The sequence below is a fragment of the Lagopus muta genome, chromosome 1 (genome assembly GCF_023343835.1).
Source record: "Lagopus muta isolate bLagMut1 chromosome 1, bLagMut1 primary, whole genome shotgun sequence".
In the NCBI taxonomy this organism is placed as follows: domain Eukaryota; kingdom Metazoa; phylum Chordata; class Aves; order Galliformes; family Phasianidae; genus Lagopus; species Lagopus muta.
This window is the reverse complement of record NC_064433.1, coordinates 29,036,591-29,064,290: the sequence shown is the minus strand read 5'-3', so window position 1 is coordinate 29,064,290 and position 27,700 is coordinate 29,036,591. Positions and strand designations below refer to the sequence as shown.

Sequence of the window (27,700 nt, the reverse complement as noted above, 5' to 3'; positions counted from 1 at the left end):
TATAACTTCTAGCCACAGTAATGAAAATCACAATTAAATAATAATTTAAATAAAAATAAGTTGCACATGTGAAGGTTTGTATTGTCACACAGTTAAAATATTCACACGGTAAGTTTTCATATAATCTTAGTCGAAGGTGGAAAAGGTGTTATTGTCACCTATTTTTAAACTTACGGGCAATACTCTATTATAAACACTTGTGCTACACTGTCATCTTATGTACTACATGTTCCACAAAGCAGTATTATGCATATGTTACCTGTATGTTCTCCAAAGCTCCTAGTAAGAAGGAGAAAGACAAGAGAATGAGATGGTGTGTGTGTTTCTAACGTGATTCATTATGCTTTCTTTAGGCCACGATTGAAAAATGTGGATCGAAGTAGTGCTCAGCATTTGGAAGTTACCGTTGGAGATCTGACGGTCATAATTACAGACTTTAAGGAGAAGACTAAGTCACCACCTGCTTCCAGTGCTGCGTCTGCAGATCAACACAGTCAGAGCGGCTCTAGCTCTGATAACACAGAGAGGGGAATGTCCAGGTCATCTTCACCCAGAGGAGAAGCGTCGTCACTGAACGGGGAATCTCATTAAAGTTTATTTCCTCCAGTTTCTTTAGTCTCTTCTCTTTACAACATGCAAATACGTAACTTCTGCCACCTGTTGCCACATTTTCATGACAGATTATCCATGCACAATTGGTATGTTTACTGAAACATAATTTATGCAGTTTAGAAAGAAGAAGAAAATTGCAGTGGTAGAAATAATTTAAATGCAATCTAAAAATGCTTACGAAGCATTTTCAGACCAACTGTTTAATCTTTGTGTGTAAAGGTGCCATGAAAATGTGGTTTGAATGTTCATACACAGTGTTACTGGTAAGTCCATCTTCACTTTTAGTTTAGTGAATTCTAACAACTCTTGGAGTCTCTACTATTGGCATGTACTGAATTTAAATTTTTATAACATAGTTCAAGCTGCCTAAATATGTATTATCTGAAAATTGTGAAACATAGTTATATGTATGCAAGTCAAAGATCAACTTAATCAACTATTGCTGCAACAGAATTTTCGTAATAATTATCTTAAAAACACCTGCTGGTACTTGGTGTGGTTAAATAGGAAAATGTTATTAAATAAAACATTTGTATGAATTTTTGCCAATGTTTGACACATTTTACTAGATTACTGTTAATGAATTATGTTAATGGTTTTACCAATATTTTTTCACACTTAAAACACTTATTGAAATGTTTACAAGCAAATACAAAAAAAAAAAGTAAATCCATTCTAGACATCAATTGGTTAACTCTACAGTTCAGGAAAACTCACTGTCACTATACACTGGTATTCTACGTTTAACCTCACACGACAGCATTTGGCAAAACTAACATTGGGAAACACAAAAGTTTGGTAAAGCTTTAAAAATTACTGAAGTACAGTTTTTGTTTCTGCTTAGTGCTGTTCCCCTGCCCCAGATTTACCTAGTGTCATATAATCAGTTACCATTTCATTACAGAAATACCAGATGTTGCACAAGAATAAGGAAATAACAATACTATTACTATTCTTTTTTTTTAATTTTGGATCAACCTCTTTTTATTTTGATTTGGCCTATTAGAAAATATTATGTCATAAATGATGTGTAAAAACCCCACAGTATCCTACTTTATGGCATAAACTGTCAATATTTTATGCACTTAGCAATATACTGATACAGAGCAGAACTATTTACAGTCCCATCTGGTATTATGTAAAATTACCAATAAAATATTTTTGTGAATACAGATTTTTGCATTTTTGTTTACAGCCAATAAGTGTTTTGATATACACACATCCAATCCATGTATAGATTGAAATTATATATTTGGTTGAGTACAAAAGTCCATTTAGCTCCTTTCAGTGAGATGGTCCACTTACACTCCTGTGATTCTTTACTTTTCTTTTTTTTTTTTTTTTTTTTTTTCATTCAAAATACATAAGTTTAAGCCAATGTAAAAGTTGAATGGACCTTTCTGGTAGTGAATCCTAAATTATTCCCAACATGTGGTACATCTTCATAACAGCTAAAAGAATGGATTTTTGTAGCCCCTGACAATTGTGATGTTTGGTGGTTTCTTGTAGTAATGTATTTTTCTGTTTTTAATGCAGTACTTCTACAGGCACAATAGTACTGTTCTATTTTGTAAGATGCTAGTTGTGAAATACAGTTAGTTGCATAAAATGAAAGTCTGATGTGATATCTGAGAACATACATACCTCATTCCTTGGTGTTGCTATTTAAACTTTTTAGACATCAAATGTTAATTATAGGCTATTTCAGGTAGATAACTACTGACCTGTTTATTATGTATTCTGCTTTATCTTACTAAATAGGATGTCTGTTCATTGCAGTTACTTGGCCAAATCTTAGTATCTGTAAAAAAAAAAAAAGAAAAAAAGAAAAAAAAAAAGAAAGAAAAAGAAAAAATGAAGAAAAAAAAAAGCATTTCAAGATTCTTAAATGTTTTTGGGGCTGGGCTGTTGTTCTGAATAACATATACTAGTTTTTAGGAAAAAAAAGTACATGCTTCTCAAATTTATTTTTTTATGTTTTATTTTTAGGTGGGAGTATACTGGTGTAATGGATTACAAGAGAGCTGAAACTGTTTAAGCAGTGTAATGGTAGAATCACATAGCAAGATGTGTCATGAAATGTGTTTCTGGTTTAAATTGTAATGAATGCTAACACATTTCAGTATTCCTTGCAAACTAATAATAATCTATTGCCAGTAGTTCACTAAGTGGGATATTTATTTTCATTTAACATTATGTGAATAGACCACCCAGCACTACCAACAAGGGGTCTCTTTGTATCTTCAGAAATAAGTAGCCATTTGGTTTGGAAGTAAGGGAGGATGGAGGGGACTTCAGTACGTTTCAACTGTCTCTAGAGAATAATCTCATGAATGTGGTACAAGTATAGTCAAAAAGAATGCAGAAAAGTCTTATGGAAATTGCTGTTCTTTATGGAATAAGAACAGAAATGCAATTTCTGACTACAGATATAACAGATGAAAGGCAGGACAGCTAGGATCTAAAATTTGAGCTGTGGTGGTTCTAACTGAAATACTGTATAGCCAGTGTTTACGTTGGCAATGATACCTGCTTTGGCATTAAACAAAGTTAAGATAATTTTTGTCTGTTTGTGATTAAAGGGATGTGACAATACTGACAGCACAGTAGACAAAATTCTAAGTAGAATATGGCAATTTGTTCATAATGTTCTAATTTAAATGAACTTCATTTTCATAATTTCTAAGTAATTTTGACTTGCAGTAATCCTAAGATTTTTTTTTAAGTGTAAATATATTTAAAAGCATCTTTACTCCATTTATGAAAGGTGAAAATTTAATGTTGTAATGTATTTTGATTAGCTATTTTACTCTGTGACTGTTCTCTCCATAAGAATTGTTGTTTGTAAAAATCTGTATATGCACCAGTCTTCAACAGCCATACATTCTGGGTTGCTTATGAGGTGATGATGCAACAAAGGCAAGGGTGATAATATTCCATGTAAATGAGTTCCTTTATGTGCTGATCGTCTGGCTTCAGTAAGGAAAAGGGGAAGGAAGTGGGGGAAAATGGCCTATAATTAATTCACTGCTAAAGTGTATAACAGTTTGGTCCTTTATCTTCCTAACTTTACCGCTCACTGTAGGTGGTGTAAGGAAAAGATCACTGTTAGTAGACAGATATTTTCATTTCTTCTCAAGTTATGTTTGCATCTCGGAAAGGAACAAAACTTGTTCTGCTTAGTTAGCAGGTTCAAGTATGCTGTATGAAGTCTTGATTCTAACAGCAGTTAAAACAAAACTAAACAAAGAGAACCCTTCACCTCTCAAAGATTCTCAGTATTAAGGCTCTAAATTAAGCCTGAAGTTTTAAATTGAAGTTGAAAACTGTTTAAAGCTTCTCCATATATTTCCTGTTTTGTAGCAGATTGCAAAATCTCAAAAAATGTTTGGGGGTTATAATCTGTTCACTTCTTAAAATACGATGGATAGGATATTTTTCAGTAGCCGTGTAAGACAATACTTTTCATAATTTGTTTCCACGAGTTCTTTACAGTGGTCAGGCAAGTCTTCTCGACTAGATATGCAATGGCTCTGCATCTTATGTTCTCTGGTTTTTCTCTCTCCTGTCTCAAAAGCACGATGGTTTTGAGTTGCTGATTGATTGACTACTGCTTTGTTACACAGGAGGAATTTGGCACTGAATTGTCTATTGTGTTCTTCCATGTACATCCAGCATTCTTTAACCATATCTGCTTCTTTCTCTCTGTCACATGCCTTTAGTTGACTCTGCTGTCATTAGGGAGTCTTCCCTTCAGATGTCAGAAACCATGTGGAAAGGGAAGTGCAGAGAGTTTCTTCTCCAGCAGCAGCAAGCACTATACTCATAAGCTTGTCCTGTGCTAACTCAGGAATAAGATAGATAAGGTACAAAGTGAATGCTGTTTTTGGTGGTGGACCACTCGAGCATATTTTGCAAAAACATTCTTCTGTTTTAATGTTAAGATTTGGTTGTGCTGGAAATAGCATTTGAGCTTTCAAAGGTTTTTCTTAACTGAATTATGCCCCCAACTTATGACAGTGTTAGCTTCAAGGAGTATAACCTCATAAATGGGCAAAACCTGTACCATAAAATCAGTCGAATTGAGGAGAGCTTTGATGATTTTCTTTAGTACTGCCGAAATTCTAACCAGGAGATGGAGATTTAAGAGATTTTTCTGACACAGATACTGAGTTTAGTTTGGTGTTAAAAAAAAAAAAAATTAAAAAATCATGCTTTCATACGAATTTACAGGATTTAACTATTAAAATAAAAATGTACAAGTTAATCACATATCAGTACTTCACAGAAATTATTGTAACTTCCTGTCTAGGTGGATATGAATGGAGTAAATGGTGCAACAGCAAAGAATGGCTAGCAAATGGTACTATCCAACAGAAAGTGACTTGCCTTAGACTTTGTGCAGGAAGATTGTGTTGTGTCTGTGGACAAAGCCTAGGAGCCCATGTATGCCCCTCGTTGCCGTTGGTTTCAAACAGTGAAAGAAAATGCATCCAACAAAATAAATTAGCTGCACATCCTAGAGTCTTATTTATGCAGGAACTGTGTACAGTTGCTGTTTGATCATATAGGTGAAAAATACCTCCCTTGTATAATACTTAATCCCTTGGAAGTTGATTTCCATCCTAATCTTGCCCCTTTTATTATGGGAAATATATGAATGTCATCCAAAATAACTTGTTCTGTCCACTAACACAGGGGATTGTTAAGAGTAGACAGTTTAATGTGCACAAGAAGTTTTAGCTTTACTTTTAAGGAATTCAGTATGAAAGATGAACATCAAAAGCTCCATAGCTCAAATTAGTATTCATAAGTGTAGTGTAGTCACAATTGATTGCTGTGTCATTTTGTGTTTGTAAAAGGCAAAATGATAATCTAACCTAATCACTCCTTTTTCCCCTATGTTTGAAAAGAAAATGACCATCAGAGATGATACTTTTCTGATAACACAAATTTAAAGAATTTTTCCAAGATCCTGTTTGTTTGTTTTTCTTTTCTTTTTTTTGGAGGAGAGTATGGTATATCTTGATGGAGATAGGAATTTCCAAGCAAGAAATCCTTCAGTAATGTGTTTTCAGGATCTGGCCCAGGTGGAAAAGATACATCTTTGCTTACACCATTCTCTGTTTATAAATACTGATAGTCAAAGTAGTCAAAGTGCTTGCAAAGTGAACAAGCTCCCTTAACATTAAAATCTTCATTGTTGCTTGAGGCCAACTGATCTCTAATTTGCAGAGGACATATGAGAAGATAAGGAAAAGAGCACGCTGATCTGTTTTTGCATAACCTGCTAACTGTGTGTCATAATGTACCTTGTGTGAAGAAGCAAAAGTGTACTTGAACAGAATGTATGTAAGCAGCACTGATGGGATCTGGCTCTCTATTCCCTTCTCAAATGCACCAGTCTACTAGCTGCAAATTCTGCTGGTTCAGAGGTAGTCATGGGTGCTTGATTGGTCACTAAAGCATCAGTTAGTTAAGGCAAATCAGTGATCAGGCCAAGATTCTACTTTCTGAACATCCACTTTGGGACTACAGATATCTAAACTGTAATTGATCCGCAATTGATACACAACTGCCATCCCTGAGCATGAAATAATCTGTGTCTAGCTGATGCTTCTTTGCAGAGAATAAATCAGAGTGCTTCAGTGTGAAGCCCAGTTCTCTTACTGTAACAGCCTTCAGCTGTGAATTAATCTAACCAAGGAAAATCTCTTGAGATTACATGTGTTTGTCTTACCTCTGAAGGGAATGCAGAATTCTGATTCTTTCTGTCTTTATTGAGGTACATCTACAGGGTAACTGGATGCAGTGATTTTGAAATAATTTAATACGTGACATTTCTAAATAGGAAATGTACTGCTATTCACAGTTTTTCAGCTGTATCTTGGTTTCTGTAAGACTGTCAGTGCTATATGGAGCTTGGAGACCATCTATCAGTATTGTCAGTCATCCATGTCTCTGCATTATTGACGTAGTGAAGATATTTTTGCTGAACAAACTTAGTCTAATCCTGTAGCATTCAAGCATTCTGGTGGAGGTAGCTGGCTTTCTGGGATGCCAATACTGGTCTTCATACCTATATTTCTGCAAAGGGTCTGATTCTGTTGTGGGGCTTCCAAATGCAGAGGAATAAGCTAAATGCTTTCCCACTGATGGAGGTGTAACGCTGCTAGGTAACTAGATCTGAAGGTTTTTTTGCAAGGTTTGAGAAAATACTCTTGATGCTGGCTGGAGATAAGGATTCCTGGAGGAGCACATGCAGACACTGAGGACTACATTTCCTACAGAAATTGAGTAGGCAGCGTCAGTTTCTAAAATGTAAACACCTTCTAACAAAAAGCTAGAACAATACCTAGAGAAGCTACTACACAATGACTTCTTTAGTACAGTGTTTTCTTCTGTGTACAGTATTGAAGGTAGGGAGTATCTCACACTTTGTGTGTTTTCTGTATGGCTCTTTATACCTGTTGGTTCATTGACTTTCAGCCAAAAGACAGATACAGGTTTTTATGAATTTCATGATCATATCTCTCTTGGGTATAGATCATGTATTGAAAGGGCAGTTGTTCTGGTTAAAGAGAACAAAATAGCTTCCTCGTCTACATTTAGACACTGCAGAGTTTTAGAGGGTTTGATTCCTGGGCTACTAGAAAAGGGATAACTTTGTGTTGGAAAGGTAGTAAGGATCCAGACTAGAATGGATGTGGCTCCTGAAAAGAATTTTGTGGCTGGCAGTTCATATGGCTGTTTTCAGTGATTAAGCTACACTTTAGCCAGTTAATCTTGATGTGTTAATAGGGCACCATCACAGACAGATCAAAACTACCAACAACGCTGTCGGATGCTCTTAAAATTTATTAAGTGCCTTATACAGAGCATCAAAGAGGCTATGATTCAATTGGAACGAAGTTTGTTAAGAGATCTACTCTTCGGATGGAGTTACAAGTTGTTGGTTGTAACGAAGGTGATGTTCCTGGTTATAAAGCTAGAATCTTATATTTTATTGCTCATACAAATACCTAATAAGAAACAGTCCAGAAATTTCAGAGGCTTTCAATTCGTAAAACATATGTTCTGTGGAGGAGATTTTTTTGTTGTTGTAGCCAGCTGTGATAGCTTGCTTGGAATATCACAGAAGTGAATGAAACTTGAGTACTTCTGGATGCTTCACACTTCTCAATTTCCCAATCAATAGTAGTACTACCTTTCTTGAGAAGGGGTACGTAAGTTGGTTTTATTCATAGGATTTATGTTTATCTTATATAGTTTTTAAGGGTTTTATTGTCAGAAAAAGGGCTTGTTATTTTGAAAATAAAAATCTTACCTGCCAGGTGTCTTCCCCAAGATGAGTAAGTGCCTTTTCTGTTCTGACTCTTAGAAGTATTTACGTTGTCAGATTGAATCTGAATGTCCTGGATAAACCAAGAACTAAGTACCAAGTGTTACCAATAGTTTGAAATCCTTTCACTGAAGGAACAAGAGACAGAATGTAAGCCACTTGAATTATTTTGAGACCTGATGTTATCAGAAGTTTTATAACTGCATATGAATAGTATACTTCTAAGAACAATATAACATTTCAGGAACTTGATATTGATTAGGAAATAAATATTTATTGAAGTAAGTATATTAAATAAATATTTATTTACCAATTTAAGTAAGAGAAAATTTTACACCGTGGGGGCAACAGTCTTGCTGTGAGCAGTCCTAACTACTTAACTGAAAGTAAACTGAGGCCCTGAACTCCGACTGTGAAAGAATGCATTTGGTGAGATATTGGGACTGTGAACCTTAGGTCTACATTCTAACAAAGTAATTCTTCCCACCTAAGTGGTAACCAATTCTCAAGCAGGAAAGAAGGCGTGAGCAGATGTCAGTAAGAGGCCCTCTGGTATTATTGGTGCTGCTTCCTATCTCTAGAGGATTTTTTTTTTTTTTTTAATCTTTGCTCAGGACTGGTACAGCTGAAAGTATATTTTCCCTTCATTCTTAAGCCTAGATTTTGAATGGAGTTTCTCTGAGACACTTTTGTAGTGAAATCGTATTCCCTACGAACGTTGAAGACAAAAATAAACATCTCTGTAAACAAAAAGATTGTGTGTGGTTGTAATTTTTTAAAATACATATTTTTTGCGATAAAAACTTTAAAGGTGCTCTAAGCCAAATGTAACCATTATAATGGTCTGCACTTAGAAGGTAGCAGTCAGAACATATTGCTTATATCCTCAGATGCCACAGAATTTCTGTCTGGTAAACTAAGTTCAGTCCCAGAAATGCTCCTTTAAATAAACAAGGCAATGCAGTGCATTTAGCCGAAGTCTGTGTGTAGTAACACAGTAAGATACTGCCTTATACTGGCCTCGTCCTGACTTCAGTTCAAAGACATATTATTGAATGAGTTAAAATTCTGCAAGAGGAGGGGAAGGGGCTAGAAAGAAAGAACGGTTAGGAATCAGTGCAAAGATGGTTTTCCAGAATAAGTGCACACAGTCAGTGATAATAGAGTTGTTTAGAAGCAAACCATTCTGTCATTATTTCACAGCTTTGAAAAAAATACAATTAGTTTGCAATGAGTATAAATAGATGTGTTTGAAGCCCAATGTAACGATACGCATTTAATTGACTTCCATAGGGATAAATGCTTCTTGGCTGTGAAGAACCTAACAGTGAAAATTTTTCTGCATGCACTATATTCAGTCTTGACTGGCAGTAGTCAATGCTTATGGTACGTCATGATAAATAAGAAATTGTACAGAACCCTTCTCTGAAAGTGTTGCTTGAACTGGCTCAGAAGTAGTGCAAGAAATCTAAGTGGGCAACTTGGGAATAAGTAGCAGCTTGTCTGATAGGGAGTCTACTTCCAAAAGTCCAGGTGGGTTCTGTTACAGACTGGCATGGGTGATTAATTAGCTCTTGGAGCTGTGATGGAAATTGAGATACTCCACTGAGTTCTCTTCCCAAGGCGAGGAACTATGAAAGCATTAATTGTATATACAGTCATTTTGTTTTTAAGGGAATTCTAAGAAACAATTCAGTGTTGAATTGTCTGAACTGTTTGTCATTTCTGTTGCTTTGCAACATGAGGCTGAGATTCTACAAGCCACTGTTGAAAGAAGCTAGTTCCCTCATAAATGGTGTAGCAATTGATGCAGTTGTTGGCCCTGAATATATACGCTCATCCTCACTCCGTGTGGGCAATATGTGGAGCTGATGCATCCTCAGGTGCAGAACACTTCTAATGTTACCTTGTGAGTTCTGGGTATAATCCCAAAGTGCAGGCAGCATGTGGTAGCACAAATAAATACCAAGATTTGTATTAGTAAAAATATCAACTTACATAAAGAGCAGCAATCTTCAATGCATTTGAGATGAAGTTGGTATTGGAAATCAGAATAGGGCTATTGTCGCTAATTAAAGGGCTCTAATTTAGACCATTTACTTGTCTATTTTAGAAGAACGGCAGGCATTCAAAAGAGGAGACTAGTTTTTTAAAGCCTTTCTATTCAGTTTTGTTCCCTCTGCTCACTGTTTAGTAAGGCCACTACACCATTATGGGTCTGAAGATCAAATTTCATGAATTCCACACACATTTTGGCAGCTGTGGGAGATCACAGCATTCTCTTTGTGCCTGGAGATAGCTTAGTATGGTCTCCAGTTTCATTTTACCCTTTCTTGACTTGAAGGAATGTAAAAGTAGAAGAAATAAATCTTTCTAAAGTTGCAGATGAAAGATGGGCAAAGGCTGAGCGATTTGTTAGTGCCATTAGTAGTCAGCAGTGCTTGAAGGGCCCTTGGCTGTTTGGGACTGGGCCGTGCAGTCCTGCTACTGCTCGCAGGTTTGGCTGCCCCACGTGCAGTGGGACAGTCTGTAATTCCAGTTCCAGTGACACTGGAGATACAGCACTTAATGTCCATGAACTTCGGTGGAGTGGCATATGGCTGTAACAGGAAAGCTGTCTGCTCACAACAACTGCTTCTTTGGGCTTCAGACACAACAATCTACTGACAAAGGATGAGGATATTTGGTACCTAAGCCTGCTATGTAGCTTAGGCATTGATCTGCCGTGTAGTTCTACTATGCAGTTTTAGAAGGGGCGGCCAGTATAAAAGGAAGTATTCTTCCTAGTAGTAACTTCTTCCTAGTAGTTCAAGCACTAAGTATTTTAAACAGATAGTACTTCTGGCTGATCTAATCTGGCTTTGAATTACTAATTTTAGCAATAAAGCAACCCCTGGTGAACAGAATGTGAAGAGAGAGGACCATTATGAATTTATTGCCATGTCCCTCCATTAGTTTCCATTAGTTTCAGTGTTAAACTCTACTTGGAACACGATACAGAGCAAAAAACAAAACAAAACAAAACAAAACAAACAAGTTGGTTTGGCCAAAAATTGACTTGATTTTTGAACAGGGGCAAATGGCCACCCAACCTGCCTCTCTGCTTCACGCTTATCTGGCTTGCAGTGCTGGCTGACTTTCAGAGCCCCTGGCAACAATCCTAAGCTTCTTTTCTCTTCCTAGAGCAGCTGGTGGTTGCAATCTAACCTTTTTTTCATGTTAGCTGTTTGCTAGATGCAGTTTTATTCTCCTGGTCATGGCCATGCAGGCTTTTTTTACTTGGGAATTAGTATGTCACTAAAATGCACAAAATATATTTATGTCAAATATGAAAAATAAGCTAAATAAAAAAGCAGTGGTTTCCTGTCAGTAGTCCAAGGATCTCACGAGTTCATATGTTCCTTCTATGAAGGAGCCTTCAAAAAAAAGAGTAGGATGAGCATGCTTATTATAAGTAGCATTAAATTCACTGTGTAGAGTCTGCACTGTTACTGTCAAGTGGAAAATGTGGAAAATACTTTTCAGGATTAATTTCAAATTAGTTGATGTACTTCATCTTCAAAATTGAGCCATAAAGCCATAATACAAAGTTGTCACTGCGTGTGATTAGTTAGTAAATATTTATTCCATTGCAAGAAAAAAAAAAGATGGTGGATTTTAGAAGACACTGATGGAGGGAAGAGACTCAGAGCACTTGATGTGTCATCAAACCAGAGCAAAACAAGTTAAGGACTTTTAAACTGGAATATTTTTATATAGACAAACAAACAAACACAGCCATAAAGCCAGGCCAACCTGCCTTATTACTGTATTTTCATATATGGTACTTAAGTAGGTAGGACTTCTCCCAGGAGAATTTTAAACACAAACAGCTGTGCCAGATGCTTCTTGGAGAATTTTAGATTTGACAAAAGCCCAACAGTGAGAATCCTCTTTGGATCTCTTGGAGTTCCCAATTTGGAAAACGTTACAGGAAAAAAAAAATCTTCAACACTGAAAAATACATAAAAAGAAAATTCTGTCTACACTTTCAGAAAGTATTCTTTCTGCTTTTGTAATGTAGGAGAGCACTAACAATTGTACTAGGTTACATATACAGATGCATGCTTGTTTATTTCAAACAAGGAAATTGAGATTTTTTTTAGGACAAATAATACAGGTACTTTATAACTTGCAACTCCTCCCAGAAGAATTCACATAAATTGTAAGATTGATAAAGTAATCATTCTTTATTGAAATTGGAAGAAACCAGGAAATTTTATAAAGTATCACAGCACTTCACAATTTGCTTGCAGTGCAGTTTACTTAATTTTGTGTACTGCTGTCCTCAGGTATGTATAATCCTGATATCAAAAATATTGTAAGTTTCTTCTTATCGGATAAGTTGGTTAAATGGACTGCAATACAAAATAAGGAGAACTAAAAAGAGACAGAATGGATGAACACAGTGATATTCTAGCAATCAATGAAAATTAATTTTGAGAAATTTGATTAACTTTTTTTTTTTTTTTTTTTAAATTAGGGCTGCTGTAGGGAAATTTGAACAGCAGAAACCATAAGAGTGGAAGGCAGCTGTACCAAACTAAATCCTTGCCTTAAAAATGAATTTGAAAGAAAGAAAAACGATGTCTGGCAGCAACAGACAAGGAACCAAGAAGTCTGCTGATGCCATATGCACAACACGTGGCAGAAAGCAGTTCCTCCTTGCTCACCAGCCTTACAATCCATCATAGCAAAGTGTTGACACTGCAGGTTGTACAAAAGGGCATGTGAACATCAAAGAAAATGTCTTTGCCTTTGAAAAACCCTCAACTGGTCTGCACGCTTGGCAGCATTGACATGAATCTGTCAGCACAAAATCTTATTACTTTGCCAACTTAACTGATGTTTTAACTTCCTGAAAGTACAAAACCAGAAGAAATGCTACAAGTGCATCTGATTAAGACTGGGCTTTCTAATTAGCAGAAAGTTTGTGTGGAAATTGATGTCTCTCTTTGTTCTCTCAGTTGCATCAGATAATCCCCTTCCATAATTCTGAATTATATCTGTATTTTAGTTGGTCTAATTTATCTCTTGATCTGATGCATAGCTAGGATTTTGGTTTAATTTTATGGCTGCTACTGACTGACTGCCATTTTGGCCTCTGAACACACTAAAGAGAAACAGCAGGTATTTATTCTTTTTAAAAATGAATTATTCTAAATACTTAACATCTGTAGTTTGCTAAGCTCTCTGTTTTCTGGATTTCAGTTATTTTCTGGACATAATAAATAGAAACCTGAAGAAAAAAAGTTACCGTGCTTAAGTATTTCAATTCCATTCAAGAAAAGTATTTAAAGATTTAGAATTGGTAATAAATGAAGAGAACCTTGTATTTAATTGTGTTTTTTCTTGTTTTAACTATTAAAGACTAGTAAATGTTGAAGCAAATTGTTTTATATTGTTCATTAATTACGATGAGTAATAAAGGTATATAAATATTTATGCTTAAAGAATTTTGGAGGCTACATTAGCTAACTGCATAACTATCAGCACTGTTTTTTCTTAGTGATAGAGCCTAGGTATGACATGTCAGTCTCTTTGGCTTATCTTTGGTATTCACAAGACTGAGTTTGTAGCAAGAAGCATTTTGCCTTTTACCAGACCAACTGATAGTTAGATTAAGTGGAGAGATTTATCAGTGTGAAAAGGACTTTTGTGGAAGTTTATCTGTCTTCTTGCTTTTTTTCTACCCACTTGCATCAGATACCTTAACAAAAGATGCCAACTTTCTCCCTGACTTTTCCTCAGCTATATTTTTCGACCACAGAGACACATTCTCATTCATTATTCAGGTGTTCCTGGACAGCATGAAATGAAGAGAGTCCTATAAATTCTTATTTGTGAAATGGTATGATTGATAATCCAAAAGCACTGTCTCATCTCTCTCCTCAGCACTCCTTATTTTCTCTTTTCTTGTCTAAAATATACTCTCTTCCTCCGACACATGAAAGCAGTGCTGTTGGCCAGCTGCTGTGTTCATTCTCAGTCCCTTTGTAACACCCCATAGACCTCATTTTTCCTGACTGGAACACTCCTCAATTCAGAAGGCGAGTGTCACACTGCAGCAGAGACTGACCCGTCTTCTCTTTTGTGCTCATGCCAGCAAAGGCTCCTTTGTATCTCCCACTCTGACTCACACACTGCTATGAATTTGCCTTTAAAATTGCCCACAGCCCACCATGTATCTCAGATTTCAGATTTTCTTCAACTATCTGTGAAATATAGCATCATCCTCCTTTTTTTTTTTTCCTTTCTTATGCATACTTTGATCTTTTGTTTTAAACAGCAAAGCTCTCCTCAGCATTAAGGGCAAGAAGTCAGGGCTTTGTTTATCCATGAAAAATGTTATTTATGACCTGCCACAGGGACTTGTTCGTATGTGCAGAGGGTTGTGAAATGGGACAGTGGTTGAATTCATGACACCAGTCAGCATGCAGATATGCAATGAGAGCAGTGAGTCAGGTTTAGATCACAAGCACACACAGAGAGAACTGGTAGAATGGCCGAGTTCATCACCCACCATAGTAAGCCTGGAGGAACAGAAAATGGGAAAGTCCAGCTGCAACTTCAAGTGGCACATTCAGAACTCAATTTCTTCCTGTTGTGCATGAAAGCACATGAACATCAGTAGCATACATTTCCCTTAGTTTGTTAAGCAAATTCTTTTTAGAGAGTCCTTTTTAACAAGTTCTTGCTTATTTTGTCAGTGACTTTCCCAATGAGTCCATCCTTCTTGAGGTCCCCACCACCATTCTGCCATTTTGGCCCTGGATTTTGCCATTGTGCCCTTGCTGCACAGAAGGCCAATGGCATCCTGGCACGCTATCGCCAGCAGGCTGAGGGACTGATTCTTCCCCTCTGCTCCGCACTGGTGAGGCCACATCTGGGGAGCTAGATCCAGTTCTAGCCCCTCACACCAATACAAAGGAGACCTAGACATACTGGAGAGAACCCAGTGAAGGGCCATGAGGATGAAGAAGGGCCTGGAGTACCTCTCCTGTGAGGACAGGCTGAGAGAGCTTGTTGCTTAGCCTAGAGGAGCTCAGGGGAGTCTCAACAATGTCCATAAAACCTGAAGGGAGTGTGCAAAGATGAAACCAGGCTCTTGTCAGCAGCGCTCAGTGCACGACAGGAGGCAGCAGGCACAGAGGGTTTATTCTGAACACCAGGCAGCACTGCTGTGCTGTGCAGTGATGGAGCACTGACACAGGCTGCCCAGAGGCTGTGGGGTGCCCTTCAGGAGCCACCTGGACGTGGGCACCATGCTCTGGGTGTCCCTGCTGAGCAAGGGCTGGGGCAGATGGACCCAGCAGTGCCTTCAGCCTCACCCACTCCATGTCCTCATGAGCACCCATCATTGATTCCCCCTCCCTGGATCTTTACTTATCTTAGGTTCTACTTCTTTTTCTCAGCCCCCATTTCCCTCCTCGCATTTCGTAGTAACCCTCCTGACATCTGTACTCAAAACACAGCAGAGTATCCACTATTTCACCAGGGCCCCCATTTTTCCTCACACCTTGTTTTTTGGGGCTGAAGACAGGCAGGACAGTTTTGGCACGACAGTTGCCATCCGACTTTCTTCTTTCAAACGGAGCCAGCCACCCCTCCAAGCCGCAGCCGAAGTAGCGCAGCCGCCGGCCAGGAGGCACGCCAGGAGCGCAGCACTTCCTCCTCCCGCCTCGTGGCTCTCCCCGCCCCTCAAACCCCGCCCCCCGCACGCCGGGCTCGCTCAGCCGCCGCGTCGATCGTGGCTCGCGCTGCCGGTTGGGCCCCGGCTGCCGCCCGGCGCCGCTGCCGGGGCCGAGGCGTCGGAGGATGCGGCGGTTCGCACGAGTGGCGCTGCTGTTCCTGGGCTGCGGCGTCTGCTCGCTGCTCTACGGCGTCAGCCAGCTCGCGCTCTCCCTGGAGCAGGAGGCCGGCGGCGCCCGGCAGCGGCAGGCCCGAGACTCGGCCGCAGCCGGCGGCGGGCGGCGGGCGGGGAACACGGGTCGAGGCGAAGAGGGGGCCGGCAGGTACGGGCCGGGGCCGCGTTCCTTTCAAGCGGGCGCGGGGCGCGCTGCTCGCCGGCCGCGGGCTGCCCCGACTGGAGGAAGCCCGGGCCGGGAGCGGCCTGCCGAGGGTTGTGAGGAGGGGCGGGCCGTTCCGCGATCCGAGCTCGGCTGCTGCGAGGGGTTATTGGGCTCTGGGGCGGCGGCGAGTGACTCTGTGAATTAGTTGTGGCCGGCTTCAAGCTTCAGCACCAGCTCTTCTGTCTCACCTCTGTGCTCGGTGTTAGCGTGAATGGGATCGTGAAAGTGTACGAAAACTCCTGTTTTCCCTTTCCGTGCTCTGCCACCCCTCCTGGCCGCGCGGAGGTTCCTGCGGAACCCTGCGGAGTGCGAGCAGCCCCGGCGCACAGCGCGGGTACTGAGCACGATTCTCTGTAATAAGAGTGAATTTAGTAAGGCCCTCGTAAAATCTGTGCTAGGCTGAAGCTGTAGGAGAAATCAGGACCGAGATTTTCTGGGCCAGCTTGCCCTAAGTAAGTCCCAGGCGGCTCAAGGCAGTACCGTTCGGTGTGCCGAGGCTGCCCACGCACCTGGCTGCCTGGGGACTGTGCTAGTGCTAAGATTGTGGTAACTGCAAAGAAAAGTTAGCTGTAGTGGTTCTATGGAACATTTAATGACTGTAATAAAACAGTTCTAAATAGAAATAAGAGGGAAGAAGAATTTGATGTAACTTGGATTAGTAAACTTCGATGTTACTTTCAGGTGCATCATGGTCCTGCTGAGAAGAACCAAATCTTTTGAAAGCAATACTTATTTCTTTGTTAGTATTTGTACTAATTCAAAGATACTGATGGAGGAAAACCCCAGTGAGGTGGAACTTCTTACTTGCTGCATTAGGGTGGAATGAGATAGAAATCTGCTCTGTGTTGCAATGCAGAAAAGCCTCACAGCCTGAATAGTTACCTTCAAAGGTTTAGGTGCCATAGGTAATTCGCAGGCATATGCTTTCATGAAGACATACCTTTCTGTAAAATCGGGTGACATCTGTGGGAATTCTTTGCCTATAAACTGATGTCAAAGTAAAGGCTCCTGGTGAGCATCTTCCCATTGTGAACTGTTAGAAGTTTGTGTGTTGTGTCTGCAGAACTGGGGGTGGGTCAGTGCCTTAGCACTTAAACTATCTTATTACAGGCCTTTAGTGGACTAAGTGACGCTTCAAGGAAAAATTCCATCCTGTGGCAGTAAAGGAATGCCCCACTGGATCTTCCTTTAGATGCTTGTTTCGGTTATTCCCACATATTGAATCATGTCATGTTCTCTTTTGTAATCGATGGACATATCCTCAGGTTAGTGGTGGTCAGATTTCATACTTCAGCTGTTTCTGTAGTGGAGGTGGAGCTTGATAGCCACAAAGCTGCTTGATGCCCGTTACTGCTGTCTTGCAATCATGCCCCTATACTAAGGGTTCTAATAGCCTTATGGAACAAATTATGTTCAGAGAACCTTTTAATCCTTCCTGAAATTTAATGTTTCTTATGCATTTGTGGGAACTCTCAGCAGTGAGGTGCTTCAGCTGTTTTTACTGTTAGCTGTAAAATGCAATTTAGTGAAGGAGATATATCTGTCATCTGACAGCATTCATGGACTCAGCAGTGCTTTCTCCTCCTCTAAGCTGAGTAGAGTTTTCTTTTCCCAAATAATCTGATTCAGTATAGGACATAAAAGCAGGAGGAGTTTGGTCATATTTTGTGGGGGAAGGTAGAAGTTAAAGATTTCTGGTGGTTTTCAGAAGCATGCGAATGTGAGAAGTGCAAGCTTTGAATAAAGCTTCAGAGTACCACACCTGCCAGAATTTCACAATAGCGCTGGTGCTTCTCAGTAGAGGATCTTTAATTAGAAAGGAAGTACTATGTTGAAACTTGAATGACAAGCAGAGGCAAGGTCCTTCAATAAACATAATAATTCAAGGGAGATTGCTGGGTAATCGCTACGGTAATGAGGTGTTTGTTTCAAAGGCTACATTAGCCCGAGGAACAGGATGACTACAGACTAAAAGCAGTGTCTTTTATGAAAAAAAAAACATCCAAAACAAACAAAAAAACCCAGTGAGGTTGTGGATGCCCCCTCCCTGAAAGCTCTCAAGGCCAGGCTGCATGGGGCTTTGAGTAACCTGGTCTAATGGGAGGTATCCCTGTCTATAGCAGATGGGTTGGAACAAGATGATCTTAAAGGTCCCTTCAAACCCAAACCATTCTGTGATTCTAAAGTGTTTTGAGAGTTTTAGATAAAAGATTTAGGTGTGAAGAATGATCAACGCAGATGGTAAATTGTCCTCCTGATTCTCCATTCCATTGTACGTACTGTCATATGTAACAGCTAAGTGAGCAACACATCTGAACCTGAAGAAAGGGAATATTAAAGTGACCACATTGAGAAGAGGCAAACTTGGGCAAAAGCCAGTATATGAAGTCGTCCTTTTTTAATTTGCTGTTATGATTTATGGGTGAGGATGAGGGCTGTGGAAAAAGTGGGAGAACAAAAAAACCAACAAACCAACAACAGTGGATGAGTGCACATTCGCAGCATATGTCATTATTATTATTTGCTGTCTGTGGAATGTCCTTTTAAGTCAGCTCTCCTGGATGTGCTTTTGGATCATCTAATTAGTAGACTATAACTGTGCTTATGAAAAGTGAATCTTCGGTTAATTTTCTCAATATTGCCACTTCAGTTAAGCAGATAATCTTCATCTTTCCATTCAGGTCCAAAAGGAGTGCTGTTCTGAAGGCAAGTTTGTGAAAAACAGCAGGAAAGCATCAGTAATTAGCTCCATGAATTCTGCTAGGTCAATGAACTTGACCCTATTGGGAAAAAAAAAAGAATTAAACATTTTTCCACTGTATTCTAGTTTAGCATTTTCATGCAGGTGGCAGTGTTATATCTGTGTATGTAGCTGTCACTGTTCTGTGAGATGTAACTGATACTGGACTGTATCTATTTCTTGCTGTATGACTAGACTGGCAAAGGGAAAGTTGAGTGGATTTTAGTGCATGGAGAAGTATAAGAGGTGTACCCACAAGCTTTGGCAGCAGAGTAGGATGGTGGCAGTACGTGGGCCGATAACTTTGGTCTGTGTGAGAACTTAGCCAGTGGTTTTACCAGAATGCTTCTCAGCTACTCTTGTGCCTTAAGGAATTACTTGGTCTACAAAATGTAAGGGAAACTTTTAAAAGGTGAAGCATGGAGTAATTTGAAGCTGAAACTTCATTTCAGAAATAAAAGTTCAGCTGAGTTTGTCATATGGCGAAGCTGGCTAACAAATGTTATGTTACACAGACATGTTATAAATCAATGGGATGTTGCCAGGGTTGTCCTGGGTTGTACGTTTAACATTAAGTTTAGGATCTACTGTCTCCTGTTTAATAAAGCTATGAGAAAACTGCTTTTCAGTTAAAATACCTCAAAACAAAGAATCAGTTCAGGAAAAGTTATTCAGAAGAATCAGGTCTTCTCAGTGTGTTTCAGTGTTGAATTGGGAAACTCGTTGTTTCCTAACTTTTTGCTCCTGTATGTATGAGCAGGAAGGAAATAAAAACATGGCCTTCCTGTTTTGCTGCAGCAGTCTCTCTGGGTTAGTCGATGCTTGCTGTTGATTAGATTTAGCTTGTTAGTGCAGTGCTGACAGCAATACAGCAGTCATGACCCATGTTAGGTGATTGCAACCCTGACTGTATGTGCTGCTAAGCTCTGTGAAGTTACAGCAGTATAAAAGACAGCGTCTGGACAGGAAAGCATGGATGAAAGCCATCATCTCCCTTAACAGTAAGCTCACTAGTGTACTTAACAAAAGAATTTTTTTTTAATCACTTATTGCTAGGAGACTCCTTATGGTTGGAACTTAGCTTGCTTAAGCACAGGGCCTCAGTCTTGGTGTGAGTAATGCATTGCTATAGATTTTCACATAAATTTAGAATTGTCCCAAATCCTCCTTTTCAGTCATAATATAGACACTTTTGCTGTGTCTGTAAGACTGAAGTTTTTATGATCCATTTTTTGTTGAAGCTGAATTATCCTCTAGAAGTCTTAATTGGCTTGCTGTCTAAACAAGAGATACCTTTAAATACCTTGAATTGACATGGATCTAATGTTTCTTAAAGCTGTCTTTTTCTTTGTTTCGGTATTTTTGGCAGCGGTTGGTGTTAGAACTTGTCCAGCACAGCTGTCTGATGGAGGGCCGGCTGCTGCACTTCCCATCCCTTTGGGCAGCCAGTGGCAGAGCTCAGCCCTTATTTCCTAGTAGGGGCACAAGCCCACACTACATGTGTATGCACATGGCTGGCCACAAGCATCAACATGGAAAAAGAGTGCTTGTGGAAGCACAAACAGCACAGGTGGCCTGATCCTATTCCCTTTTCTGGCTGATGAGTGTGAAAGCCTCTTAGTAAAAACCATGTAAATGCACTCAGTGTAGGTGCTTCCAGTAACTGGCCTTAGATGCTCGATCTGTGCAGGAGCTGGCCCTGACCCTCTGGTCTCCTCCCTGCTGCTGGCCTGAGTGTGCACACCCATAAAGCTTGCAGCTCTGCTTTGGTTGCTGGTACTCAGAGCTCCACAATATACATATGCATGCACACATGTGGGGCTGAGGATCCCACCAGTCTCTGGCCTTAGACTATCTGTGTGTCAGCTGGGCCTGCCTGGTCTCCCAGTTGCTTCATAAAGATGGGTGTTCTGCTTGGGTAGTTCCAGGCATATGGCTGTATCATCTGTCGACCTCCAAACCTCCAGATATGAAGACTTTTGGAGCTGGCTGGGACCTCCTGGTTCTTACAGCAGCTCACGCTTTGAGATTGCAGCGTGACTCAGCCTTACAGCCTCTCTGTTATCTGGCTGACAAGCCTATGACCCTCTTTGTTGGTGAATCCAGCTTGGAACTTGCTAGTAACAGTGCCCCACTGTGCACACCCACATGCTGTGCGCATTCAGGTCAGGGCTCTCCAGTTCCTGGCACTGCAGACAAGTGGGCCCCTGTGATTCGAGGTTGCCTCTTACACTTCCGTGCATGCATGTGCACACAAAATAGAGCACCCCTTTACCCAGGAATGCAGAAGTAGTGTTTATGAAGGAGACCGATGATCAGGTTTGCAACACAGCCAGTTCTACGGACAGCCTGTTTGTGTGTCACTGAACCCTCTTCCTTCTGTGTTTTCATTCTCACTTCTCTACAGCTTGCCTTGATGCTTTGCTTTCCTTATCTTTGGTCATTTCCCTGAAGTTTCCCAGCTCTTTACTGCAGTCTGTTTGGCACAACCCCAGAATGCTCTTCCTCGGGGAGCGCTGCCTTTGTGCTGTGTAAGCAGCAGGGTTCCTTGAGCTGTCTGTCTTTTCTCCTTTAATTAGCCTTTAACCACATAACCTGTAATAGATGAGAGCAAACTATCCCCTAGTGCTGAAGGTAAGTATTCCTGCCCAACCAGTACTTTCTTGGGTAACTTGTTTGATTAACAGGCAGAATGTACCTCCTTAGCTTCGTAAATCACTTGGGACGCCTTATTTGTCATCCAAGCTTTTCTCATGTATTATTCTAGCTCTTAATTTAAAAAAATCAAAACCAAAACTTGATGAATGTAATTTCTGAGTGATCTTCTTCTTGTGAATAACAAAAAATGTGTCAGTGTCAATCTGTTAATCCTCTGTGTGCGAAAGCTGTAGGAACACAGCAGTATGTGATCAGCTGAGAGGCTTCTGTTTGCAGGAAACAAGTCTGATTTACATGTTTGGTAAATCATGCGTGCATCTCAGTAACGCTTCTGTTTCAAACAAACACAATTTGTGAATGAAATCCAAGCCTGACAACCTTGTCATAATATGAATTGGGGTATTGGGAAGGGCTAATGTGGCAGAGAAAGCACTTTGGCATTAATTCTAGTTTTTGGTACGGGAATCTGGATAAGAGAGTAGCACAGGGCAGCTAAGAAAAACACAGTGCTTGTGACAGCTGGAAGAAGAATCCTTGTAATAATACAATAATCTTCCAAAGCAGAATGCTGTTTTTGGGAGTCTGTTAAGTTGTCCTCAGAATAATGAGAAGCAGATACTACAAAAAGGTGTGCACTGGAGATCATAAAGATTGTTCTTCAGATATGTGCCATGAAATTGTTACTGTTTTGTGGTTTTTTTTTAAACTTCAAAAGCCCTGAGGATGAATCTAGTCAGGGAGAATTTAGAGCTTTGTACCACTGATTTTCCCCAGTAATATTCAAAAATAAGGAAGTTGCAGTCTACGTTACCCTGTTTTGTACAGAGATATTTCTTTGTGGAGATCATTCTATTGTCATGAGATAGAATGATTCCAGTGATGTTGCCAACACGTGTATCCACAGGATGTGAAGGTTTCCTGTGATCTCTACTAAAGAACTCAGCCCCACCAACGCTTAACAAGGCTTTATGTAACACTTCTGTGTGTTTATCAGGTCATTTTTCTGTTGCATCAAGAAAAAAAGATTGTACATTTTGCCAATTCTTGTTATGGCAGTAATCTTTTAAGTCTGACTTTCACAAAGCATATATGGCTTATGTAAGTATCAGGTAACCCAGCCAAGGTAGTGCTGATTCATTTCAAACTCATAAAACAAACTTCAGTACAGCTTTGAGCTGTAGTCTTTCAGCTTTTCATTGCCAGCTTTTTCTATAGTTTTCCTTCTTGCATGTCTTTCCTTCATGAATGCTGGCTGTTAACAAGGATAAGCACCATTTGCATTACGTTAACAGGGCATAATGATGAAGCATAGCATCATAGAATGGGCTGTGTTGAAGAGGACCACAGTGAACATCTATTTTCAACCCCCCTGCTATGTGCAGGTCGCCAACCACCAGACTGGGCTGCTCAGAGCCACATCCAGCCTGGCCTTGAATGCCTCCAGGGATGGGGCATCCACAGCCTCCTTGGGCAACCTGTTCCACTGCGTCACCACCCTCTGTGTGAAAAACTCCTTCCTGATATCTAACCTAAATCTCTCCTGTCTTAGTTTAAAACCATTCCCCCTTGTTCTGTCACTATCCACCTTTGTAAACAGCCATTCCCACTCCTGTTTATACTCTCCCTTCAAGTACTGGAAGGCCACAATGAGGTCTTCCTGGAGCCTTCTCTTCTCCAAGCTAAGCAAGCCCAGTTCCCTCAACCTTTCCTCATAGCAGAGGTGCTCCAGCCCTCTGATCATCTCAGTGCCCTCCTCTGGACCCGCTCCAACAGCTCCATGTCCTTCCTGTACTGGGGGCCCCAGGCCTGGACGCAGCACTGCAGATGGGGCCTCACAAGAGCTGAGTAGAGGGGGACAATCACCTCCCTCTCCCTGCTGGCCACCCCTTTAATGCAGCCCAGAACACAGTTGGCCTTCCGGGCTGCAAGTGCACACTGCTGGCTCGTGTCCAGCTTCTCATCCACCAGGACCCCCAAGTCCTTCTCTGCAGGGCTGCTCTCAAGGAGATCATCCCCCAGTTTGTATAAATACCTGGGATTGCCCCGACCCAAGTGCAGCACCCTGTACTTGGCCTTGTTGAACCTCATTAGGTTTTCATGGGCCCACTTCTCCAGCCAGTCCAGGTCCCTCTGGATGGCTTCCCTTCCTTCCAGTGTATTAAGCGGACTGCTCAGCTTGGTGTCGTCCATGAGCTTACTGAGGGTGCACTGTATTCCGCTGTCTGTGTCATTGATGAAGATGTTGAAGAGCACTAATAGGAAGTCACTCAAGAGCAGGCACCCCTTGCTTTGCAGTGTTCCACGTGCTCGTTTAAGATTTTAAATTTCATTGTTGATTCACTCACCAGAATCATAGCATGCACTTCTATTGCTCTTTTAAAATATTTCCTGTGATATTCTTGCATAAAATTTCATATCAGATTAGCACACCTTTTTAGCTGTTAGTGTAATACAAGTGAACAAATGACTGCTCTTAATATAGAGAAGGAAAACTTGTCAGATGGGGTGATTATTTCTGCATTGCAGTAACCTTTTGTAACGAAGTGGCTGAATTAGTTGGTGCTAAAAGTTCTGTTATTTTTTTTTCTTTTAAATAAGTCTTGCAGGTTGCAGTGAATAGTCACGGGTTAATAGGGATTGTGTTTAAATGGATAATGTGCACTTGAAAATGGAATGTTCCAACTTCTCTGCTTGTAGATAAAGACGCTGCAATGGTGAAGGATCTTTCCAGCTTTAAGTGTAGCCTTTCACTCTGTCACCTATAGATTTGCACTAAGCAGGGAACATAGAATGGCCTTCAGAAATCCCACTCCCCTTGTTTCTCTCACTCTGAAAGTAAGTGGAGAGGAAATGCAGATGGGAATGGGGCCATACATCCTTAAAGGAATCCTTCCTGATGGGCACCTCCTCTTTTGTATTATCCAGGGTCCATTATGTAGTGAGTCTTCTGTCAGGTCATTAACTGATCAAATTATGTTTGAGCTATGAAATAATCCTATTAACTTTGCCGTATAACCAGTAACATTTATATAGGTTATTTTTGTCTTATCCTGTTAGGTGTCAGAATTTGTCTGTATCTTTCTGGAATTCCTATTGGATGCTGCCCTCTGATGTTTGTGGAGTGAACTGCTTTTGGGAAGCTGCTTTTAGGTAGGATCTATTATTAAATAGTTCTTTATTTTTTGATTGCAGACAAGTGCAGCTAATATAATAGCATTTGTGACTATTGAGCAAGGTGACAAAGCAAAATATTGTGATTGCTTCACATTTCACATGTTTATCTTACAGTTGTCTTTGGACTTTGTCCTTCTGTTCTATTTTTAAACTACGCATTGGGGAAATGTAATTACAAAGAATTTTCAGTTTTTTCCAATTACGTTGCTTTCTTAAATAAAGACTTGTTAACATTGGTAAAAAGTCTATCTGAAAAGAATCTTAAAAATGATTGGTGAGTACTTGTGATATAACTTGTAATAAAACTGGCAGGTTTCATGAAGTCCTGAGTTTTTAATTAAAATTCCATGCTATCAAGAATATGAAGGTATTTCATCCAAAACTACCGAAACAGCTACTTTAGAATGTAATTTAAAATACTTTACATTGAAGCATATACTATGTCTTAAAAGTTTAATCTTTACCAAGACTTTCAAATATTTTGATGTGGTTGTTCACATGCCTTAAAGCTGTCTGATTACAATAGTAGCTTGTAAAGAAACTGAAGAAGCCTTAAGCTACTTGACAGGTATCTTCTCTAACCCACATAGTTCTCCTCACTACGCAAATATGATTTTAAGTTAATTTTTCTTACATTTAGACTTGAAATGAACAGCCATTGAGATGGTTCTGTCCCTTTTTGTCTAAAAGCCTGTCAGTGGTTTGGGGGCTGGTTTGGCCCAGGTCCGTGAGTAGCGGGGCAGAGGGATTTTGCAAAATCTGCACCTCCAGAAAAGGGAAACTGGGAGCCCCAAAATAATTAAAGACAGTGGCAACGACCTGAGGAGAAACGAACTAATTTACTAAATATGATATCGGAATGCAAGATAACACACTGTAATACAATATAGTTAGAATCAAAGCTAATAAATCAAATATAATGAAAGTGTCTGAAAGGTGGATAGGCCTCACCGTAACAGTGAGGTGAGATGTTCAGTCTGGTTGAGAGCAGGGAAGAGACCTGAGGAAGAAGAGCTCATCAGGTGACCTTGCCAGGGGTTGTATCTCCTCTCTGAGCGCAGAGCCCCTTGGGGTCTGTAGTTCTTCTTCTCTTCCAGACAGGTGCCCAGAACTGGAGCTTTAACACTTTAACTCCCAGTGCACTACATGATGTTATGATGTGGAATGCCAATGTCAAAAATCATACAGCCATGACAAAGCCCTGTTTTTTTTTTTTATCCTTTTCCTTCTCTAGAAAAAAAAGTGTTTAGCTTCACAAGGCTTAAATGCTATTGAACATTATGATAGCGGGAAAGATTTTATGTCTCTCCAAAAGTAATGCCTCTTGTTTATTTGTTTATATTTTTATTTCCATGGAAACTACAATGGATACCAAGAGCACAATAACTACAGACAGAGGAAATTCTCAGCTATTTTTTCAACATAGTCACCACCATTAGCTGTGTATTTTCAGCAGCAGTGAAAAGAGCCTGCGTGCCACACTCATAAAAGTCAGAGGTGACCCACTGTTGTCACTGCTGAAAGACACCACCCACCACCTCACTGTGCTCACATTCACTGGTTGGTCTCCATAAACATTCAGCAAGAGTTGATGAATGTCAATGGGTGCATTTTTTTCCTGCATGGACCTTTGCTTTGTGTGAACTTCAGTGTCAGACCCTGCTGTGTCAGACTGCCCTCTGCTGCCATCTGTTGCATGGCAACAAAATTAAGTGTGTTTTGGCAGAAAGGTTCCATGTCTACTGCTGTACCACCACCGTCTGCCTCTGACATCGTGGGTCAAGAAAATAAATCAGGAGGCATTACTTTCAGAGCAGCCTTCCTTGATCTATTCCCATTCCCTTTTGCTTGTGTCCTTTCAGTGCTTTTTAAGCTCATCAGTTGCCAAGAATTTAATTGAAGATATGGCCTAGATTGAATTTTTGGGCTGCTAGTGAGGTGCCCACATAAACTGGGACTGCTGAATCTTTCCCTCTGTGCTAAACTGTCAGTATATCATCTTCCTTTGGCACATCTGAGTTTCCTTTAGCTGTCTGGATGAACTCAGTTCATATATTTTCACCTTCAGGTTAGCTTTTTGGGAGTTTAGCATCACGAAGTTTAGCACTAGGTGATGTCAGTGCTGTTGTGATGGACTGTAGGAGTTTAGCTTTTGCTTTTTGAAAAGATACAATTGTAAACTTCATTGATTCAGTCTGTCTGTTGTGCAGTGCTGAAATAGGAGAGTGCACCACTGCCTTCTGACCCCTTTGCCCATTGTGATACCCACAAACTCTCTACAAAACATAGTGACACATCAAAAGAGCAAAAAACTTCCAGATCTTCTGCCAGGCTCAAGTTAAATAGTGGGAACTTGGAACCAGAAATAGAGAAACAGTATGCAGTTCCTTTGTGTGTACATTAAGCTATAATGTATATTAGTCAATTAATAATGCTGTATGTGGCTGGGAAGGCACTTCTGATGAGGTATGCATTGATTATGGCCTCATGAGGATAGTGCAGTTTCTTTCACAGTGAATCCTAATACGTGCAAAGTCTCATGTTGATTAATTTTTTGAAGCTGAAAGAAAATGTATTGCTTAAATGTGGAAAGATCGTGATGATGTTCAAATTAATCATTTCATATTAATGAAATACAATTATTTAATCAATACTTTAAGTGAATCCCTGTATGTTGTGCTGATGCTGGTGCTTGTTGAATTCCTCAGTGAACCTGTCCCAACTTCAAAGGACTCCCTCACTTCCACAAACTGTTACTACTTCTGTGTTTTAGTGAGTTCAGTTTCTTTCAGGGAGCTGCAGTGAGTGCCAGGGTTTTGGCTTATCTGCAGCAGAGGTGGGGAAGATGGTAGAGAGGAGAGGAAAATGCTCCCTCTTTGGATGACAGCAAGCTATTACAGTGGCTGAGCACAGCCTGCTGCATAAGCCTCATTGCCTTGTATGTGTTGGGACATCACAGAAAGTAGCTGCAGTTCAATTTCAGCTTTGGATATGAGTTGTAGTTTTGTTTCTTTCTCAGACAAAATCGGTGCGTTATCTGAAGTGCCAGAGCACTGATAAGTT

The 27,700-nt window shown here is 40.1% G+C and overlaps 2 protein-coding genes across 3 annotated transcripts in view; both read left to right on the top strand.

Annotated features, from left to right (window-relative positions):
* The window catches only part of YAF2 (YY1 associated factor 2), a 31,135-nt gene extending 24,323 nt beyond the window's left edge, over positions 1–6,812 (top strand). The window contains exon 4 of the mRNA XM_048926612.1: positions 354–6,812. Coding sequence (XP_048782569.1) covers positions 354–591 — 238 coding nt within the window. The 3' untranslated portion in view covers positions 592–6,812. The remainder of the gene's footprint in view (positions 1–353) is intronic.
* Positions 6,813–15,719: 8,907 nt separating this feature from the next.
* Positions 15,720–27,700, top strand: part of GXYLT1 (glucoside xylosyltransferase 1) — a 34,327-nt gene continuing 22,346 nt past the window's right edge. The window contains exons 1-2 of one of the 2 annotated variants that reach the window (XM_048926531.1): positions 15,720–16,008; positions 24,521–24,613. In XM_048926531.1, coding sequence (XP_048782488.1) covers positions 15,812–16,008; positions 24,521–24,613 — 290 coding nt within the window. In that variant the 5' untranslated portion in view covers positions 15,720–15,811. The remainder of the gene's footprint in view (positions 16,009–24,520; positions 24,614–27,700) is intronic. The other variant, XM_048926538.1, reaches the window with a different exon arrangement.